Source organism: Actinia tenebrosa, unplaced genomic scaffold (genome assembly GCF_029948245.1).
Source record: "Actinia tenebrosa isolate PJP-AT-01 unplaced genomic scaffold, QUT_ActTen_1.0 PGA_scaffold4__44_contigs__length_22323623, whole genome shotgun sequence".
NCBI lineage: Eukaryota > Metazoa > Cnidaria > Anthozoa > Actiniaria > Actiniidae > Actinia > Actinia tenebrosa.
Genome location: NW_028292581.1, coordinates 1,392,196 through 1,415,254, shown reverse-complemented (window position 1 = coordinate 1,415,254; position 23,059 = coordinate 1,392,196). Strand labels below are relative to the sequence as shown.

At 36.6% G+C, this 23,059-nt stretch overlaps 2 protein-coding genes across 2 annotated transcripts in view; both read right to left on the bottom strand.

The window, feature by feature from the left end:
- Positions 1 to 1,389: 1,389 nt before the first annotated feature.
- On the bottom strand, positions 1,390 to 17,390 carry LOC116288655 (WD repeat and HMG-box DNA-binding protein 1). Its single transcript, XM_031695482.2, has 28 exons — positions 17,224 to 17,390; positions 16,718 to 16,829; positions 16,373 to 16,432; positions 15,923 to 16,014; positions 15,613 to 15,721; positions 15,300 to 15,350; positions 15,036 to 15,082; positions 14,880 to 14,925; positions 14,719 to 14,751; positions 14,118 to 14,177; positions 13,572 to 13,678; positions 12,525 to 12,609; positions 11,861 to 11,926; positions 11,018 to 11,198; positions 10,827 to 10,927; positions 10,509 to 10,598; positions 9,627 to 9,814; positions 8,987 to 9,068; positions 8,414 to 8,694; positions 7,652 to 7,760; positions 7,289 to 7,350; positions 6,462 to 6,576; positions 5,817 to 5,948; positions 5,435 to 5,503; positions 4,254 to 4,548; positions 3,142 to 3,378; positions 2,377 to 2,524; positions 1,390 to 1,930 (listed from the first exon to the last, which is right to left on the bottom strand). Exons 1-28 carry the CDS (start codon positions 17,298 to 17,300, stop codon positions 1,606 to 1,608), a joined length of 3,360 nt encoding a protein of 1,119 aa, XP_031551342.1. The 5' UTR covers positions 17,301 to 17,390; the 3' UTR covers positions 1,390 to 1,605.
- A 1,450-nt stretch (positions 17,391 to 18,840) lies between these two features.
- LOC116288636 (eIF-2-alpha kinase GCN2) overlaps positions 18,841 to 23,059 on the bottom strand; it is a 29,400-nt gene continuing 25,181 nt past the window's right edge. Inside the window, exon 21 of the mRNA XM_031695460.2 lies at positions 18,841 to 19,789. Coding sequence (XP_031551320.1) covers positions 19,562 to 19,789 — 228 coding nt within the window. The 3' untranslated portion in view covers positions 18,841 to 19,561. The remainder of the gene's footprint in view (positions 19,790 to 23,059) is intronic.

Genomic DNA, 23,059 nt, shown 5'->3' with positions numbered 1-23,059 from the left:
GATGAGCTTGGCGTTGGTGCTTAGGTATCAGCGTCTTGTTTCAAATCTGAACACAGGAAACCCAAAGTACTTTATTGATTTATTCATCATGGCGTCTTGTTTCAAATCTCAATACTATATACCAAGAAACCCAAAGAATCAGTGACAGATTGTGGCAATTCTACTTTCGCGAAATTTTCATCACCCAGATCAAAGGATTTCTCTAAGTTAGCTAGTTTTCGGGATTTAGAGGTTGAAAAAGCATCTAAAATTTAAAAAATCCTTTTTCCCCGTACATAGTTGTATATCAATGACGCCCAGGAAAAAAGGTCACTTTATTATAGAAAAATTCACAGGAATTTGCTTTAAGTTTATTGTTAATACTTTTTTAAATATTACTTATTTTAAATACTATTTATTTTCGTTTTCTGTCTTCAACCACAAAAAGTTAAAAGCCAAAAAAGGTACCTTTTTCAAGCATTTCCACAATTGTAGGAAATCGAGTATAAAGGTACTGTTTATTAAACCCACAATATAAAAAGTCGAAAACTATAAAAAGGGATGGCTTTTTCAGTAACTTTCCATATATGATCCCATATATGCCGATAGGCAATTAAAAAAGTTCCAAGGATAGCCCAAAATAGCTCGTTCAAAGCCTTATCCCGTGGTTTCCTTAACATTGCAAGTAATTTCCGCCAAAACAGTTAAATAAATTAGCACTTCCCGCCAGAATTTAAAAAATGCGGTAAAAATCCTCTTTGGTCCTCGAGTAAAGCTCTTTTAAGCTCTTCACTTATTTGTTAGTATGTTGGGTTTTCCTTTCTACCGCCTCGTATGATGCTGACGCCTTTGACGGGATAAGGCTTTGAACGAACTATTTTTAATTAATGTCACATAATTAGTAGTAGTCACGTGACTTTTCAGCGGGGAAATCATAATTTGGAATTGGCATGAAACTGTTAGCCAATAGTAATATCAATTATAAATAAACATGTGATAGCGTCATTTAGCATTTAATTGCTTTTTCAATTAGTAGAATCAATAATTATGTAATAAGTGACCAGTGCGTTAGAAAAAGGTACCTTTTGGTACTTTCGTTTTTCAGCTCGCAAAACGACAGAAAGGTACTTTTTATCTGCTTTCCGAATTTCCTTTAAAGGGCGAAACTTGAGAAAAGATAGGAAACTTCATCACATCCATTAATTAGATAAAACACTAAAGTTCCTACTTTTTTATTGAATAAAAACTGAAGGTACCTTTTCTAATTATTGGAATTTATTCTTAAAATCTATGAAAAGTGTAGGATTGTTGACGTTGTAAAAAAGAAAACAGTAAAAGTTGAATCTATTGTGATTTTTAGATTCTAAATTCAGGATTTTACAAGAAAGTAGAATTGCCACAATCTATCACTGATTCCAAAGCACTTGATTTATTTATTCATTCATGTACAAATTCCAAAGCCGGGCTCCCTGTGAAAGGGTTTAATCACTTTCTTTGTTCTTTTTTCTTTGAATAATTTACTGTAATATCTGTTTATTGAAATAAAAACTTTCGATGTTTGACAATTTTGATATCAACAATATACGATGTAGTTATTTAGAACAAAATTTTAAAAAATGCTTTTTCTTAACTTTTTGAATATGCAAAGCCTGCCAGCTTGGAACTGACGTTATTTTCTCCAGCAGCTTTGATTTTCTTGGCAGTTTTGGTGATAACAGCTTCGTTCACATTTTCATTCTCATCATTTTCAGTATTTTCCCGTTTTCGTTTTTTATCATCAGAATCTTGTCCGTGCCCGGAGGCTCTGTCATTCCACGTTTTCTTCTCTTCATTAGAGAGACTTTTCCATCGTTTCATTGATAGCTTAATCAATTCTCCATCAGATGCGTCTTTGTTTTCTTCTGCGATAATAGGACGATTCTCTTCCAGCCAAAACGTGAAACCAGATTTTCTATGTATTCAAGTAATAGAGAAAATTAATTTACATAATAATATATAGGAACTATATATGCTACTATTTGTAATAGTGATAGAGTCTAGTAAAGATAAATCAATGGGTCTTGGCTATGTTTCCTAAAGGTTTGCCTGGAAGGGTTTTGAAATTCCGAGGCCCGCAGACCTCAGAGGTGAGAGGCAAGCGTTTTACCACCACACACTGATACAACAATATATAAATTTCACTCTGTCAGGGAATGACACGTAGGTTGAAATAATTTAATATATATTATGCCAAAGTGGATTACATTTTAGCTGATTTGTTTTAATACTTCTATTTAATCTTACAGATTTCATGCGCCTCAAGGCCAGTGTCTTTTGTTTGCCCGAGCGACTCAAAGGAAACAGCTTCCCCCCGAGGGGAGAGGGTTGGGATGTTGATTGCCTTTGCAGTGCACGTACTTAGTATTTGCTGGTTTCTCATCTGGTTTTTCATCTGTTTTGTCGTCCTTTTCAGCAGGTTCATCTGGTTTTGTAGTCGGGCTCAGTAAGGTCATCTGCTTAGCTGTTTTCGTTGCTTTCTTTTTGTTATTCTTCCTAGCTACGGATGCTAAAAACAACAACAAAATTTGTTGGCATTAAACCGGCGATTTATCGATGGAACCACGATAGCATTATCATGTTGATTAAACCTGAGACTACCACCCTCCCATCGGCCGACTATTCCATCCTTTTCTTTTATTTAACTTAGTAAATCGCTTAGTCAGAAGCCATTTTTTACCTTAGCCAGCATCCGTCTCTGCAAAGAAATGGCTCTGGATAAATTTAACTACCACTATTTTCAGATGTCGAACCTTAGGGTGCATGTTACGTCAAAGCCGCCATGTTGGTTGAGGATAACAACGCATTCTTCATTAGCTTCTCTTGTTAATGATCAACCAACATGACGGCTGTTTCATTTATTTCAGTTATTTATATCTCGAGAGATTTTGAGTCATGTGGTTGAACCCCAAGAATACAACAAATAGCCCACAAATACAATGAATCTACATTAATCTCGTCTTCAGCAAAAGAATCAAAATAAGCAGTAGCGGGGCGTTGGAGACTTGAGAGAGGAGTGGTGCTTCTTAACTATCGGTTCTCTTTTCCCGCCCTGCCGAGTCAGTGACTGAGTTATTTCCCCCCCCTCCCCCCCCACCCTTCCAGTCAGGCACAACAATGACATACGTTGTTTATTTTTGGTGGCTTCAGTTGCTGCTTTTTGTTCTTGTTCAACACTTTCTAAGAAGCTCTTTCCTCCTCTTGATCTTTTGCTTGGGCTGAGGACTTTGAAAGGATTTGAACGGCCCTGAGATGAGCTGAGAGAGGGCGAACTAGTCGACTTGGATGGTTTGGATATTTTTTGTAGTAGGGGATTTGGTTTTCCATCGTCACTGGCACTCGAATGCCTTGATTTTCTCTTATCTAAAAACAAGAACAAAGTGGATAGATAAAGCTTCGCTTGGTGATAAATAAACATTTGGAGCAAGTATGGCCTAGCCTGTGTAGTCCTTCTCCAAATCCTAAATCCACAATTATTGAGGGGCGCTACGCAGACTAAGTATGACAGGGCTTGGAGGTGTATCGTATACAAAGCAAGCGGTCCATATTCCGGTCACCAAATTATTTAATAAAATTTTTTTACATGTCTCTCTCTAATACTTGGAAATTTAGAAGGGGACATTGGGTGGTCTCGATCACCGCAACACCACAAAAAAAAAAAAACAACAACACACGAAATCACCAATTCATCGCACGAAAAATCAACAAAACACCGGTCAACGTAAAAGTTAACAAGTACAACTACTTTGACATTTATCTTGAACAGGACACCGCAATCAATCAGATCGTTTCACCAGACACCGCACGTTCAATAACGCCGTACATCGCCAAGTTTGAGATCACCCCCATTCAAAAAAAAAAAAACACGAAATCACCGCGCGAAATAAAAGCTAACACCACAACCCCAATGTCCCCCTCAACTTAGCTTGATGCGGGGCAATGAGCCTTTCTGAGACGGGGGCGCCATACGCCTTTTTCGTTTTACAGGTTTTATTTTTGAATCGAGTCACATTTACTTTGATTTTCGGTCTGTTTTTTAAGAGTTTGCAGAGCTGTCCGATTTATATTGAAAAAATGGCGCCCCTTAACAGCCCTATGTTTCAGCGCGCGTCCTTCTTGTTACCAGTACGGTTATCGCGCAATTCAACTTCGAAGAAGCTTACTTTACCAAACGAATCACCAGAGCGTGGTTTAGTAGTCTTGTTTTGTCGTCAGTAACAATTAATGTTATAACTCACCATTGATTGTCATGGAGTCATCATCTTCGTCCTCAGCATACTCATCTTGATCATTTTCGTCTTCCATTTCGTCCTCATCTTCTTCTCTTTGCTCCCTTACTCTTGGTTTAGTAGCCTTCTTTGGAAGGCTCCTTGGTGCGCTTCTCCAATCATGTTGCTGCATCTCATACTGGGTATCGAATTCATTTTCTAGTGCTTCTTCCTCCTCTTCGGCTTTACGTCGAGCTAATTCGTTCAAACGCTCAGCCAGGTTCATTTTTCGGATGCCAGCAGCATATTTGATAGCAAGGCTAACCTGAAACAGCAAATATTATGAATCACTCACATCATTACCAGGTATGGTGGCTACATGCCGTAGCTACAACCCACTGTCGACCCCAGAGTCCTATCGCTCTTACTGCGCATGCTCGACGCAATGTCAGAGACTTTGGGAAGCCTTGGAATTTCAAGAGTTGTGATTGGTTAGAATATATCTCGCGATGATTGATTGAAAAATCTAGCATTTCGCGAGCATGCGCAGTAAGAATTATACAGAGCTCTGGGATTGAGTGGCTAGAATCGAGTGGTCCGATGTCTTCCCACAGGGGGGCCAAAACTGACCAAAAAAAGCCGAACAAGTGGAATCACTCACCCCACCTTCAAGAGAATAAGACCAAGCGGTGATTCGCTAAGTTGAAAAGCGGTCTAGATGTCATCGTCCCTTTCAAAATGTTATCCGATCAGAACAAACGTTTATCGAAGCGCCGGAAAGAATCCGATTAGTACTGATATTTTTTTGCTTGGTTTTCGATACTTAACAGTATGTATCCGTAACTATGATACAAAATGAGAACTCTATCTGAATTTTGGCGCAATTTTGATATGATACCCGTACAGGAACCTTTCCAATGAATTGATATCTTTCCCGATTGCTACGTCAAAATGTCTTGTGTTTTCTAAATTATTTATGTTTATCTTCTCGGGTTTGTTTCTCTGTGATTTGGTTGTGTTTTTTTAACGTTTCGGCGGATCTTGGTCCGTGTTCTTTAGGAAGTTGACTGTTTGAGTATTGACCATTGAGTTCGAGTATTTTTTAAAGTACGCTGCCAATGAATTTCAAACTCCACGCAGGAGTTTCAAGGCGTTTAACTTAGGAGAACCATGAGCTTTGATTAAGTATACGGTCATTACAAGATACTTACTGAGCGTTGGTTTGGAAGAAGTTCACAGATATCGAAGGCACGAAACTCTCGATCACTTTTGCAAGCCAGCTGGAAAAAAAAAAGGAGTTCAGGTCGTTGGGCAAAAGCTTTAGGGCGTGCTATATAACAGATTGAATAGGAGTTAAGGATTTTGCGGTAAAAAGAAAACTAGAGAATCCGAAGAAAAACCCTTGAATAACGGGGAAGACATGAGATGGGGGGGGGGGGGGGGGGGAGGGGAACGTAAAATACCTCTTCACCCCTTGTTTTCCTGATTTCCACCGAGCGAATCGTGTGGGAGGGGGGATAGGAGAAGAAATTTTTGGTTCCAGTATGTTTTTAGCAACAAAATATATTGACAAAGGCAAAAAGACAAACTTACAGCGAACATTTTCATGAGTGTTTGTATCTGGTAGGTTTCTGCTTGTTGGGCTTCTTCCTCATCAAACTCAAATCCATTCTCTGCGCAGTGCTTGTAGCTGTAAGACATCAACTTGGACTTCATCCAATTTTCCTGCAGAAAGGAAAAAATCTCAATTAAAGAAAACAAATCGTTTTGGGGCTGCAACCAATAGTTGTCATTTCCGTCGCTTGTAATTTTAGAATGGAGGACAGTGATGCTCATGAGATTTATGCAGCTGATCGACCCCAAGCAATCGTAAGATTTATAAAACTATAAGTCTTAGAGACATCCAGTTCTTTAGGAGTTAGCGTTCTCGTCAGGTCACACAAAATTTCTTTTACCATTGTCTAAGGGAAAGTACGTTTTTTTATTGGTGAGGTCTAGGGCTTCAGAGGGGAGGAACATTTTGCGAAGGGACAAACCTTTTTATTTTCAAAAAATGTTTCCTTGTTGACTTAATAGGAGGGTCATACATTTCCTACTGAGCGGAAGGAGGAGGGCTACAACAATTTTTAAAAAGTTTACTGCGAATCAACCAGCCTCCCTCAAGGTAAAAAACGCGGTTCATTCCCTAATAGAAATATTTCATGGCTGAACTCTAGGTACATCAGACAAAGTTCTCACCTCTTTCTCGCCCTTGTCTGTTGACATTTCACAAAGGGGAAGCTGAAGGGGTAACACAGCCTGGATAGGGCGTGGCAACGTAGGGGGAAACGAGGATCCTTTGCACAATATGCACCTGCGATCACAAGAAAAAGATTATAAAATGAAACAAGAAATGCTTACACAACATTTACATACAAACTTTCCCAGACAAACTAAATACAAGGACGAACGCACATTCTGTTCTGAATTTGTCCATAAAAAGTCCTTGACTTGCTCAGTGAATATAAAGTACCTTATTTGTAGAGGATTTCGCGCGTACTTGATATCGCGATTTTGGCGAGACAATATTTTGCGAGGCTTTATTTTCGCGATTTATTGGCCTTTAAAAATTTCGCGAAAGCGTTGTCAACATCATTTTCTTTTTTAAAAAATCTGAACTTCAACTTTTTCAAAAAGAATGGAAAAAGTTAATATTAGGTGCCCATATTTTCCTAGAGTCCACAATGTTCCTAAAGATCAAGGTCTTTGAAGGGATCTTCTGGTGGAAGTTTCATTGAGCCACTAACAATATCGGTTATGTTGATACTTAAGCTGTACATGTCGTTGATCATATTTATCAAGTTTTTTGTGATTCAAAATTTTTACCATAGTAATTTTTAAAATTTCAAGTGCGTAAATTCGCAAGGACTTTCATTCGCGCGGCTTTAACTTCGCAATTTTTTACAATCGCGAAATTAAAGACGCGCCAAATTAAGTAAGAATTAGGTAACTGAGAAGGGTTCAGCTGGACATAGAGATGGTAGAAGAATATATGAAGCACAAACCCATGTTATTATTTATTTTACCTTATTTGTCTAGCTCTCTCTTCCAGTCCAACCACCCAATAATTATCAGACTTGTTCTTTAACTGAAAAAAAACCCCGAAACAATGGAATAAGTAACTCGTTTGATTTAGAGTAATATTAATCACAGAACTTGATCAGTGTTTTCAGAGAATCAAATGTTGATGCCGTAATTTACAAGGAACAGTTTAAGAATGTGCTTTCTGTGGTATTAGAAAAGACAGAACAATTTCATGGTGCTAAATGATGTTGGTGTCTTTTGGAAACCTGAAAATACTTGAAAAATTATGTCACTTCTTATGGTGTGGGTGGTCTATGACATGAATCATTCACAGTATATTAGCGCCAATAACGCTTCTCCATTACCTGACTCTTGGTATCCAAGACTGGGGTCCAAGTACAACCAAATGAGCGGTTGAGAAACCTGACAATACCCACTGAATCTACTACTACTGGTGTTCCTTCATCAGAAAACCTGACAAACAAATACAATTATTACAAAGGGAAATAGTTTTTCTGTCACAGAAATGGGTTAAAAGGAACCTCATTTGGTGTTACCTGTTCACCAAAATAATAGCTAACACAATTAATTTAAAAGAGTTGCTCCAAAAAGCTACACACAAAAACACACAACGCAATGGTTTATGAACTCAAAAACGAATTGACACATTATTACCACCACCATTACCACCATCACCGTCAAAACCATAACCTGATCATGACAACCACCACCATCATCATTACCATCACCATTAACTCCATCATCATAACTTTGATTATGACAATCACCACCATCATCATTACCATCATCACCATCATCACCCTTAACTCCATCATCATTACTTCAATTATGACAATCACCACCATCATCATTACCATCATCACCATCATTATTACTACCATCATCACCATCAACACCATCATTATAACCCCATCGTGACAATCACCACCATCTTTTATTTTGTCGTTGTCTTTGTCGTTTGTTTACTAGCGCTTAGAACAGATTTGTATTTGCGCTTTATAAATAAATATTATTATTTATTATTATTATCACCATCATCATTACTGTCGACACCATCATCATAACTCCATCATGACAACCACCATCATCAGCTGATCATTACTTACCCAATCCAGCTTAAAGTTGCTTTCCTACTGAGAGGTATTCTTTGATCTGCAACAATCTGCTGTTGAGTGCTCAAGTCAAAAAGCTTGAATCCAAGAGATTGTTCATTGGGTAAAGGGTTCCCAGCATGATAGGCTACAATAAGCTGGCTGTTGTGACCTGACATTGAAACCACTGGACCAGGGACACTAATAAGGGACAGCTGGACACCCGTCAGTGTGAAGATACGAATATGGAACTTGTTAGTGGCCACCGCTGCCCAGTTTTGTCCCACAGCAATTACCTGATATCAGGAACAAATGATTTAAGAATATTACTATTTTCAACAAGATATTTCTTTTAACTGTCTGTCTGTCTATTTATCTAGCTACCACTCAGCCAAGCATACATCAATCTTTCCATCCCCCCACCCACTCAATTATGTAAAAGTGATACGTGATAAGCCTATCAGAAAAGATCATTCTTGTTTGCATTATCAGTTGCCTTCAAAACAGTGGGAACTAGAGTTAAAACTCTATGAGAAAATGCATTGCATCCCAAATCATAGTAAACAACAAAGAACATCAATAATTTACCTCTATCTCTTCTTTACTTGGAAGATCAACAACCCATTCCTTTGAACTGTCCCAACTTCCAAAGTGGAGACAGACAAGTTTACTGCAAATAAAGTAACTTTAGTTGACATGCCACTATGAAAAGTTTTTGTTAGAAATAATACAAAATGAGTCAGTACTTTCTTGTAGTAACAAGAGTCAACAGTAATAATCATTATGATTATTAATAATGAACTCATTATGAAATGAAGAAATAGAAAACGCGCGCGCGTGCTGTGTGCAGTCATAAAGCACGTGGGCATTGGCAGAACATGAGAGAAGTGTTAGGAGAAGCATGACGTGTAGCGGAGTGCTTCTTGACACTTTTCCAGTGTTCTGCCAATCCCCAAGTGCTTTATAACAACACACAGCACAGCAAGCAAGTTTTTTTTTATTTATGAAATACAGATTACAATAACCATTATTTTAGATAGGAATGATGCAACGGAAAGTGTGTGCGCGTGCAATGTTAACAAATCTATTGAGATGATATAGCAAATGATGGGCAATGTAAAAAAACTGGATGAGTAGTTAATCACCATCATTGTTGTCAAAAAATCGATTAGTAGTAAAACCTTCAACCACCACACCACTACCTCTATCATCAACATTATTGCCATACCTTTTCATATCATCTTGTGATTTGCATGCCAGTAGTACAGCACTAGAAGACAACGCAGCCATGGTGTGGTTAAGATGATTAGTGAGATGTAAGGGATGGTGAGTACTTGCATCATGGAACTCAACCTCAATGGTTGATAGGTCATCTTCCTCTGTGTGACATCTTACTATACCCACTGAGTTCCACACCTACGATATACAGTGACAAAGAGATTTCATTCATTCATCCATTCATTTATCTATCCATCCACCCACCCACCCATCCACCCACCAATCCATCCATCCATCCACCAATCCATCCATCCATCCACCCATCCATTCAACGCCATCCATTCATCCCTCCACCCATCCACCCACCCATCCATCCATCATACGTCATCCATCATCTATCCATCCATTTATCCATCCAAAGCCATCCATCATCCATCCATCCATCCAAAGCCATCCAACATCCATCCATCCATCCAAAGCCATCCATCATCCATCCATCCATCCAAAGCCATCCAACCATCCAACTGTCCATTCATCTTCATTCCCATCCTTCTTTCCATCCATCCATCCATCCATTCAGAATCAAGGTTGGTGTAGTGGTAGTGCCCTCACTTCCCATACCTGGGGTCTAGGGTTAGTCTCAGGGATTGCATCATATGTGAGCAGTTTGTTGGGCCTCTCCCTTGAAGCAAGGGTTTTTTCTGGGTTCTCCAGATTTCCTAACACACTTTTTCAACTGTGAGTTAGCCACCTCCCAATATACATTTAGATCAACCCAGAGTTATGGATCCAAAGGATAACATTTAACAAGGTCAGCGAATGTTTTTTACTCTTGCCCTTCTCACTATTTCTGAGTGGAGTGTTGAGTAAATCTGAAAAGAATTTGACTTGCCATAAAGCGATGCATCAAATGAGAAGGAGTGGAGGCTGGTTGGAATGGTTGCTGTAGTGAAGGGAGAACAGGTACATGGACTACTGCAGGCTGGAGGAAAAAGGGATTGATTTATGATCAGTTATAAAAAATGAACACTGTTACATAATATTATGCATTCTGTTTCAAAAATGGTTATCAGATTAAACAAGATAGAAAAGAGCCTCTATATTGCATATATCTTTGCTACGATTTACAATGTTGCACTAGTACCCAGTGTTCCTCATATACATGCACAAGAACAGACCAAAGAAGAATGAATAGAGAGTGTGATCTAACCTTTTTTACAGAGACTTCACTGGCAGTATCAGCATTAACATCATTACTAGCGTCATCAAAGTCCAACGGAGCAGCCAACTGAGCCTTTAATTTTCTAATTTCTGTTAAAAATCAATCAATACTTTGCAGTCATCCCATGAGAATAAAATAATGAAAGACATGGTTAAAATTAGTTAGATGGTTCTTATTACCTTTGAATTCATCATCTTCATCATCATCATCATCTTCAGCCTCATCATCTATCAAGTTTTGTTTAACACGGCGTCTTTTAGTTGCTACTAATGAGTCATTATCACTTTCATAATCTGCCACTGCTGTAGCCATCATGGCATCATCCATGTAACCATTCTCACCACTGGCCTTCACAGTACCCTGTTCAGCAATTAGGGAGTAAATCAGGGATTGAGCTATGATTTGGGACCCTGGGACTTATATAACTGATCCTATTCTAGTCCCAATCATTGTTTGCTGGGCATCGACCAGTAAGTTAGGTGAATTCTGTAAATCAGGGATTGGGCTATATTTTCCACCTGGGCCCTGGGACCCATATAACTGATCATATTTGAGTCCCAATCATTGTTTGCTGGGCGTCGACCAGTAAGTTAGGTGAATTCTGTAAATCAGGGATTGAGCTATATTTTCCACCTGGGCCCTGGGACCCATATAACTGATCATATTCGAGTCCCAATCATTGTTTGCTGGGCGTCGATTAGTAAGTTAGGTGAATTCTGTAAATCAGGTATTGAGCTATATTCTCAATCAGGGCCCTGAGACCCACATCACATTAGTCTCAATCATTTTTTGGTGGGTCTTGATTGACAAGTGAAGTGAATTCTGTAAATCAGGGATTGAGCTATGATATTTTCAATCTTGGCCATGGGATGTCAAATAAAATTTTTCAATGAGTTTTCCAGGGTCCTGCAAGAAATGTTCAAAATTCCAAAAGTTTTCCAGGAATTCCAGGAGCAGCGTGAACCCTGGTCTAAGTACTACAGTAAGATCACAATAGTTATAGGCATGTATATGCACAGTACCTCTGATCCTGAAGGCTTTGTTACTGTAGACTTGGTAGAAATATTCTCAATTATACCAAACTGTCCCTGATTTGGAAGAATCAAATAAAATGTCACACAAGGTTACACACTCAGGTTTATATATTTGTAAAGCAGGATTATTGGTAGTAATGGATCTATCAGTATCTTTAATTTATCTGGTATTTTTCATATCAATTCATTATGCCAGAGTCGTTACATCTAAAATCTATCAGTGTTGAGATCTGAGGCACTAAGGTGGACAACCCGTGGAATATTAGTCTAGTTTTAAATACTCTGTTGCTCAGGGCTAGCCTTGATTTTCTGTAGAATATTCACATGTTCCATTAAAGGTTTGTGGAATTTCAAAGTGGTTTTATAGCTGAAATTGTGCATTCTTTACTTTACTGTTGGCATTTGTGAATATTTAAGTTTTGATGCAAAAATGTAGGGTAATCTTGTGTTATTGTGACTATAATCAAGAAACATAGCAGCTTATCACACTATTTGAGATTTGAAGACTGCTACCTGTCCTGGTTAGGGATTTTAATTACAGCTAGAGAAAATTATTCTTTCATTGGGGTTGTGGATTTGGCCAAAGGAATTGACTGTAACATCAGTGAACATGGCAACAATAATAAATGTATGCATTTTTTTTGCTAGTTACCTGGTTGTCCGTGTAAGCAATTTCTTTAGTACCTGAAGGATTCCAGGCAATACCAGTGATTGGAAACTTGTTTTCATGTTGAACTCTGTTACAAGAAGCAAATAATTATGACAGGGGTTAGAATAGTTTTAAAGAAAATAGTTTGAATGATTGAAACACTGAAAGGGATGGATAGAAGTATGGATGGTGGGATGAATGGGATGATTGGTTGTGAAGTACAGTGTATATAGGTGAGATGGACGAGTTATTATAGAAATGGAACAGTGGGACGAATGATTGTTTGAATGGATGAATGATTGTTTGAATGGGTGAATGATTGTTTGAATGGGTGAATGATTATTTGAATGGGTGAATGATTGTTTGAATGGGTGAATGATTATTTGAATGGGTGAATGATTGTTTGAATGGGTGAATGATTATTTGAATGGGTGAATGATTGTTTGAATGGGTGAATGATTATTTGAATGGGTGAATGATTGTTTGAATGGATGAATGATTGTTTGAATGGGTGAATGATTGTTTGAATGGGTGAATGATTGTTTGAATGGGTGAATGATTGTTTGAATGGGTGAATGATTGTTTGAATGGGTGAATGATTATTTGAATGGGTGAATGATTATTTGAATGGATGAATGATTGTTTGAATGGGTTAATGATTGTTTGAACGGGTGAATGGATTGATTAGATTGATGGATGGTTAAGTGGATGGATGAGTAAGATAGATGGATAAGATGGATAAGATGGATGGGTAGATAAATGGGTAGATAAAAACCCTTGCTTCAACGGAGAGGCCCAACAAACTGCTCACATATGATGCAGTGATCCCAGAGACTAACCCTAGACCCCAGGTATGGGAGGTGAGGGCACTACCACTACACCAAACTTGATTCTGAATGGATGGATGGATGGATGGATGGATGGATGGATGGATGGATGGATGGATGGATGGATGGATGGATGGATAAATGGATGGATGGATGGATACATGGTTAAGATAGGTAGCTAGGTAAAAATATCATAGCAACAACAATACATGGAATAATGTACCTTTCCAGAACTGTTTGTGTTGTAATACTCCATATCATAATTTGACCATCTAAACTAGTACTTGCTAAATAAGAACCACAGGGTGACCAACTCACCATAGACACAATCTGAGGATTTAAAAAACCAAGAACTTTAAAACAAAGTCAGTAAAGTACTGGTGATCTCATTTTTTGTTGATTATATGTTCATTTGATTATCCACTTATATTGTATTCTTAGGGTCCTACTAGTTCTAAGTATCTCTCTAAACCCAGGTATGTATTTTAATGAGTACAAGTCAGTCACATGTGGCATATTTTTGTAGCGGGTGTAGAGGTGTAGCATTGTAACACTTTAGCGCTATTGCATAAGGGGGGGGGGGGGGGGGGGGGGAAGCTGATATGAGAAAGAAGGCATTAGCAACAAGTAGTTTAGTACCACCAGCCATTTAATCTTGAAAATAAGGCTTGTAATAGCACGATGCACAGAATGCTACATTGAAAATGGAATCCTAAACTGTGTCACGTAATAAAGTAAGTTGATGAAAATATTTGGAGAATGATGTTACCTCAGTGTGACCTTCTTTGTTCAAAGTGAAAGACAAATTCCAACTGTCTCTTTCATATATCTGTAAAAAAGTACTTATTATTTGTTGGTGTTAAACCTATAAATGGTTATTATCTTCCATTGATGAATAGGAATTAAGGGATGATTTGAGCTTGATAGATGGACAAAGGAAACACAAGAGGGAGAGATATTGTAGCCAAAAAAAATATAGGGAGGGATTAAATGGATTGATGAAAGAAAGGAAGAGTGTATGAATGAAGAGAGGTAAATGACATAGAGGGAAGGATGGTTGGGGTAAGTTAGGGATATTGGTTAAATAAATAAATAAGTAAATAAATAAGTAAATAAATAAATGGATGAATAAATAAATGGATAAATAAATAAATAAAAGGATAAATAAATAAATGGATAAATAAATGGATAACTAAACAAATAAATACACAAATAAATAAATACACAAATAAATAAATAAATGGATAAATAAATGGATAAATAAATAAATACACAAATAAATAAATGTATAAATAAATAAATACACAAATAAATAAATAAATAATTATATGGATGAATGAATGAATGAATGAATAAATACAATAATTTACCTGGATTTCTTTCTCAACAGGAACAGCAATGTACTATAAATCAAATAGAATTTTTTAAACACCAGTTCAGTGATGAAAATAAAAGCCTTTTCAATGCAATATTTATTCATATGTGCATACAGTACACTTGCAATAATTATTTGCTGTGATATTGCACTTACCTTTCCATTTCCTGGCTGCCAGCCAATTCTACATGTTTTGAACGCACTAAATATAAAATATTACCAATAGATCAGATGAAGTTGGCTTTTTGCAAAATATGTATACAATACAAGGAGAATAAGTATTATATCTTTCCATGGAATATATATCGTTACCTGGTATCATTGACCTTGGGCAAAATATTCATAGTCTTTACAACAGCCTAAATAAAAAAGCAAAATTTTAGCTCTCACCAAGAAATTACAGCTATGGTATTCCTCAGTTTTTCAAATAGTTTTTTTTAATCAATCACTTTTAGGAGGAATATCAATAATTGCAAGAAGAGTAATCAAGAAGTTTTACATCACTTTTTAAGTGAGGGTTTAACCCTATAGTGAATATTGTCATGCTGGCGTAATAATAATAATAATAATACATACTTGGTTTTCCATTTTCCATATCTTGACAGTACCATCACAGCTAGATGAAGCCTGCATGAAAAATTGGACAAGATCAAAAATTATAGCAATAATTAGACTGCTATTGGTTAAATTACACTGCTAAATTGACCTTTCTAGAGGAGCTTCCCTGACCTTAAAAAATTCACCTGTGGCATGTGCAGTTTTGGTGTTTATTAAAAACATCATTCAAAATCCTAGATTTGCAAATTAATTCAATGAGAATACTAGCGCAAACAGTATATCACAGGTACTAAAAAAATTGTCACTTAAAAAAGTACTAATTATTGCTGACCAGGTACATGTCCTGAGGATCCAGCGCGACTGCCAGTACAGGTGCTGCATGACCTTTGAATGACTTTTGACTGTTATCTTCTAGGGTGACAACTTTGATGGAGAAGTCACTAAATATAAACATAGTATATTGATTATATAATATTATATAAAAACATAAAATATTATTTTAAAATATTAATAGTTAAGCATACTAATAATACTACTAGCAAGCACAGATGTCATGTGCTGGCTCTAATGGTCTATTCTTACAAGAATAAAATTTGTTTTTGAAGAAAAATTATAATACTCAAGGAAATAGCACTGCTAACCTGGAGCCAGCAGCGAGAAGAGTCCCAGCTTGATTGACACACATATGATTGACAGTAGAAGGAAATCTGGTCAAAATACCATCAGGTGAACCCTGGAAAAGTATAGGTATTATTTTCAAGATCATCGTTCGTGCATATACCGTACACAAGTGCATTAAAAAAATTATACCATTATACACTTTAAAACTAGATCGCTATTAAAATAATAGTCCCCTTCACAGTTCCCTATGCCATCTTAAAGGTAGCTGTGTATTTGCATCAAAGCAAGACAAACAGTGAGCTTGCAATGATAGAGACCTGTGAATAATGTCCAAGGCGTTTAAAAAAAGTCTCTATCATTGCAAGGTCACTGTTTGTCTTGCTTAAATGCAAATCCACAGCTACCTTTTAAGATGGTGCAGGGAACTGTGAAGGGGACTATTAAAGCATTAATGATAATTATTATAATACCTCAGGGAAAGTGAAGGCTTGCACAGCAAAATTATCTGGTGTGGCAAATATTCTGTTATCCTGTAGAATCGAGTAGTATTATTATATAGGGAAAAAAATCAAGAATGTGTATTTGTATACTGTATTATATTGTTACAAAAGTATTCATGTATTTCTTAGGGAATTGTACTGAAAATTCCAGAGGGGTATATACTGTATATTTCCTGGGGGGAGGGGGAGGGGGAGGGGGAGGGGGAGGGGGAGGGGGAGAGTATGTTGTTCAATAATAATATGCAGTCTGCATATTATTGAATTTAGCATGCTGGTCTTGTTGTAACAAAATCTATTTATCTCAGTATTACCAACCTTTACTGCAACCATTGTGACATTCTCCCCAGCTTGTATAGATACAGGGTCACTATCATCAAAGCCGTTATAGATACGAATGTCTCCATCAGAACCACAAGTCAACAAATGCCTGCAAACCAATCAATACGATCAGAGAAAAAAATTCAAACTAAAAAAAAAAATAAAGAGTTTATCATTATTTTTTATATCAAATTTCCAAAACCCACAAAAAGATATGGCATATATATGATACAGGTTTTCTGGATTTTGGTTTTAAAAAGGTATACGATTTCCATGATATTGTCTTGGATAGGGTCTTTATTATTAGATAGGTTAGCGCTATCATTTATAGAGGTTTCAATTTAAAAATTACCTGAATCATTTCAAAGTGAGTATATGATACTTGTCATATTTCTAGGTTCAAATGAACTTAAACTTGAACTTAAACTCAAATAAAATCCAAAAGTTTAAGAGGTCCATTAAGATTGTACTTTTGGCCAAGAAAAACAAACTATTTTACTTACTGTCCAGTTTGGTCGTAGCAAACATCAGTATGTCCTTCACTATGAGCGAATCTCATAGGTTTGACAACAGCAGACATGTTAGTCACTACACCGGGTTGAAATTTGAGGTTTTGATGGTGTTTTTCGTTTAAAAATGAACTAAAAATGGAAGAATATGCAGCTAAATGTTTCTGTTTTTCGCTCCAAAATTTCCCGCCAAATAACACGACTTGAAAAGGCTTATGGGATACTGGTTGCCAGTCTACTTCGCCACAGGTAGCCCAATACCAAATCATCAAAATACAATCATCAACTTTCCATCAACATCGCGGAGGTCATGGGTTCGATTCCCGTTGAAGCTTGAAATCATTTTTTCAAGTCTTTCCTTACAGCGTTCGCTTAGATCGCTCATTCACTGTGATGATCAACACATCTATCATTATTTCACCACAGTTCTACCCATTCAATATTCACACTTATTACATATAGTGGCTTGATGAACCCAACAAAAATGACCGCTCGCAAACAGAATTGGCTTCATAGCTCAGTTGGTAGAGCATCGCACCGGCATCGCGGAGGTCATGGGTTCGATTTCCGTTGAAGCTTGAAATCATTTTTTCAAGTCTTTCTTTACAGCGTTCGCTTAGATCGCTCATTCACTGTGATGATCAACACATCTATCAATATTCTTAGTATTGATTCTACATGGGGTAAGATGTGGAATAACCCGAAAATATTTCATAGTTTGAGTGCGGCTCCTTGAAATTATAAAGGTTTTTCTATGCCATATGCTAATGCTGTGACGTATGAGGAGTAATCATTTAAGATACAAAACATTACTGGCACACATAAATAAAATTTGGAATGCGTCATTGTTTTTCCCATTGCTCTTATCGAAATTATTGCAAGTTAGTTTTCACATAGAAGCCGGTGTTTCGAGTTACGAGGAACAACAAATAACCATAAATGCCTCTTCATACGTCACAACATTAGCATATGGCATGGAAAAGCCTTTATAACTTCAAGAAGCCGCACTCAAACTATGAAATATTTTCGGGTTATTCCACATCTTACCCCATGTAGAATCAACACTGAGTATTGTCAGAAGGGTGATAGACACTTAAGAAAGAAAAAACGTTAAGACTAGCTTAATCCAAAATCTAACCACAAGAGGTATTCCTTTTTTTCAAAGATCAGCTAAGATTTCTTGTTTCACGTTCACATTATACACTTATTTCACATTTTGACAATTTTATTAGGGTATTGGGGATTGCCATACAGCTTTTTTATAATTCGACTGACACCACAGAAACCTCGCTTGGGCTCGAGTTATCTTGAGGCTGCCCTATGTCCTGCATAAAACACGGCGGCTAGCCCACATCTATAGAAAAAGAGTACTTGGTAATGGTGTATTAAAGAAAAATGTGTGCTTTTGTCCATCTTATAAAAAAAACATCGCGAAATCAAAGTGACGCGAAAAATGTGTCGGTCGCTAAAATATGTTGCGAAAATGAAGTGACCACCCATAATGGATATTTAAATAAATATTGAATTTAATAATTAGACATTAAAATACGAACTATATCTCATTGTTATTGTTACTCAAATAAGGCTGTAAACCATAGTTTTTTTTGGGTTTTTTTAGTTTTTTTTAAATAATAACTTTATTATCAATAGCAAAATAAGTCATACAAACCATAGTTATTAACTATGTGCAAGAACTGAGTGATTAAGTACCAGAACTGAACATGTCTAATTAACGCGAGCTATCTCAAACTGTGTGTTTGAATTAAAAGAGGTAATGCATAACTCATTCTATGAAATCGTGAAATGAAAGTTACTTATAGGATGGCGAATGACGCTATGAAAGTACAAAGGCTTGCATGTTCATGATCATAATGGCATCAGAATAGCAAGGCCAAAGGAAATTTTCCTTGCTTTAGTTGTTTTTATCCGTTCCTGGCATTTATGCGGTGGTATTGTAACTCTAAAAACCCTAAACATCCGTCAAGCAAAGCATTAGAAAAGAGCTAGATTGAGTTTTTGTTCCTTTGTTCGTTCGTAAGCAGAAGCCGAATTATCTTTATAACTTAGATGTAGTATTTTAGTTTTCTTCTTTCCTTTGCTTTTGCATTCCGTTTTACTTTCGTTCTCATTTTTTTCTCGAGGAAAGGATCAAGTTTTAAGTTGTGTTCTAGTTTTTTGAGATTATTGCGTAGTCAAGATTAGTGTAAAGCAAATTGCATCTTCCCTTCCCTGCCCTGCCACCCTAATTACCCGATACAAATTATTTCACGACGCATATTTTTCAGTAAACGATTCAGGTACTCTTACTTTTTAAGTAAGATGGCATAAGAAACTAAAAAAATATCCTATAAATTTCATCCTTCACGCTGTAGACAAATATAATGGGTAGTTTTTTGGCGACTTTGAGTTCACGAATTTCATCCGCTACGCGACTGATAGCTTTAGCGTATCTTGAATGTTTGTCAGTCACCGAGGATACGCTGCTGTCAAAGGCATCTTCGCTTCCTTCCAAGTCTAAGGACGCGGCCATGCTCTTCAAAATATTTCCTGGTAAATCAACCTACGAGAAAAAATAGAGAAGAAAATGTCAAAAATGGCCGAATGAAAAGACTAGAGGCGAGAGATATGGATTCATTTATATATTTCGAAGAAGTTTAAAAAAGAAGGTTGAAGATGAGTGGATAATGAGTATAAAATTTGGTCCACACAACGTTTGCTATGATTTTCTCCAAGAAATATCAATTGTCTAAAAAACAATATCAAACACAAGAAAGCCAGAGTGTTTCATCTTCTCCCATAAAACCTCCCTCGATGTTGGTTAGAAGTCTCGGCTTCGTTTTTCCAACCCTCTTTCCTTAATGGAAAGATTCATAACAAAAGTCCCTAACTTCTTTCTGGGCATAAAATCATCAAAACTTTGGCTAAAGAGTCGTAAATTATGATAATTTAACGGCAAAAAAATGCTTCTAATTCAATCTAATTATCCCTGGACTTCTCCATAACAGTTTTTGTACGGAAATATGCTGCTTTGTTTTGAAGAAGACGAGGAAGTAAAATAAAACATTAAAATGAAGGAAACAAAGAAAGAAAGAAAGGCTTTTGGCAAATCTCAGTGCGATAATTGATTTTTTAGTTCCATTAAATCCTTCGATGTTTGTAAAAGTGCAATGCTTGCTGCCCTCGAATTTACTTTGTGATAAAGTACGTCACACACAACACACTGTCAAATCTCTGACAAACTATGGCCATACAATCCCAGATGACACGTATGAAAAATAGTGCCAATTATGCCTGCCCACTGCATGAAGATACCATGCAATTTCCTCCATCTCTTAACTTCTAGCTTGGAGCGCTTTAAGGGGAAAAAGGTGTGATTGTAGAAATCAAAAAGACCAACTGCGGAGTAGAAATGTCGCAATTCTATGTTTTCTAATCACTTTACGCAAATGTCCGGCCAATCATTTATTATTAGCGGTTTGACGCAGTGGATGTTTTGGTCTGCATTTAGCTTGGGCGTAATGTTTTTCCGTTTCTAACCACGTGTCATTCCCTAGAGTATCATTTCTTTAATTAACGGTTGTTCACGAGAAGACACATGAATTCTGGATACAAGTCAAAAAAAGAATTTTATTTTCAAGGGAATAAAAGCATCACACCAAAATGGGGATAAATGTTGTATTGGGCTGGTGGGTAACATTTTGGTGTGTCTGTCAAATATTCTAAATCATTGTCATCATTTAAAAGTAAGATTAAAAACTCGTTCAGATCAGTCTTGTTGCTGGGGCGGATAGAGGTGGTAGATTGGGAGGTGTTAATCTAAAATATGAATTTTTGAATAAAATAAAACAAAATCTGATTGCATTTAAGGTGAGCAAACGTATCTTTAGGTGCGTAAGGATGCTAACAATGTAGTACTTGTCGAATTTGCATATCCAAACGAATTTGCTTGGTAATAATAATAAACTTTATTCAGGCGTCAATAAACTCTGGCATCATTACTAATTGAGGATACAAAGTAAAAGAAATTAACTTAAACAGGAGCCCAGACATAAAATAAAAGACTACAGTGTATAAATATATATTAAGAATTAATAAATAAAAAGAATAAATATAGCTAAAAATATGTATAAAACTATAGGAGAATTACTGATATTAAAATATTGAAATTTAATCTGTTCCAATCTTTGTCTTAGTAACTTCTTTAAATGTTCATAGACTCAAAGAGTCATAAAAACACTCAAAGAGAAGTGAATCCTACTCCTATGCAAGCACAAGCAAAGTAGGCGAAAAAGAGGTAAGCAAACATCGTGTTTCATTCGGTAAAACCTTCCCAACATCCCAAAAAAGCTCTCTTAATAGAAAAGTTTTTTCTAAAAGTCGCACTTTTCATTGACGTCATGATTTCGTCAGAATATAAGCCGCCACGCCAAGGAAATTAGAACGAAAAGAGATAATATTCGCATGGATTGGGATTGTGAACATCTAGAGGATGGGGAAATTATCGATATAATCTTGATAAAGATAAGAAATCTTGAGATAAGGAATAGAAGGAAATTAAATACAATTTTAGACCTCAGATATTCAATTAAAACAAACATTTTCCAGTTTCTTATTATCTATTTTATTATCTTAATTATCTACTGCCTTGATGTTAGCGTCGGAAGGGATATTGCCAAAGCACAAGCTTACAATAGGAAAATGATTCGAAAGAAATTGTTGAATTTTATATTGAGAGAGAGGACGTAAAACCAGAGAAAAAGTGTCGAAGAAACCTATCCATATTTTCTTATATTATCTTATATTTTCGTCCTACTATCAAACTGAGAGAAAAGAGACCGGAAAGATAGAAAATCTTTAGCAATCCAACTTAGAGGGCACGCATTGTGAAGGGCCACTTTATCGGGAATTTATCATTCGAATCCGGCCCCAAAAAGTTGAAAGGAGTGGACTAATCTTTGCGATACAAATCACCGTCTTTGCATCCGATAACATAACCTGATCTTGAGAAATGATGATTGAGAAGGATTTCTCAATCTATCGAACTAGTGCAACTTATGTCTTATTTGTAACGTGCATCTTGAGGCACATTTTCTAAAGACACGCGCTCATAAGATATTATTTATCGATCCAGGCTAAAAATCAACGTCTGGTCAAATCAAACTCAGGGTACGGCTATAACTCCTAACAGATCGAATGGGAATTTAGCATGTTGATTTTGTGGTGGTAAAACAAAAAATAAAAAAACCCGGAAAATACGGAATGAGAAAAACCCTCGAATCAAGGGAGAGACCTAACAAACTCTATTCAAATATATGAGACCCTAGAGATGAGAGGCAAAACAGTGCACTAAAGGTACGCCAACTATGATTCCCAAAATATAAAGTATATACTGAACGTGGAAGTAGAAATCGCACCAGACGCAGCAAACTATCCGAGTGCGTTTTAGTGTAAATAACGATAAATAAGTAAACAAACAAACAAACTGGTCGTACAAAAATACAAAAGAAAAGAAAGTAAACGACAAGAAAAAAAGCAGAAAAAAAACCCCGGAAAATATGAATATTGACAATGGTATAAGAACTTTGATCTCATAATATAAGATATTCCGGCTGCTCTCTTAGTCTCTTAGCAGTCTTCTACCAACACATCCGTTTTGAATTCGGCTAATAGTCTTCTCTTAGCCGGGCAAATCTGCAGATTTCTGCTAAAGAGGCGTAAATCGTTTGAGAATTTAAGAAATAAACTTGAAATATCGGCGTTGCTTCGTTTGTCAACTTCACTGGTTTTATGTAAATTATTTTGACAATCATTACGGTAATAGTTAGATAAA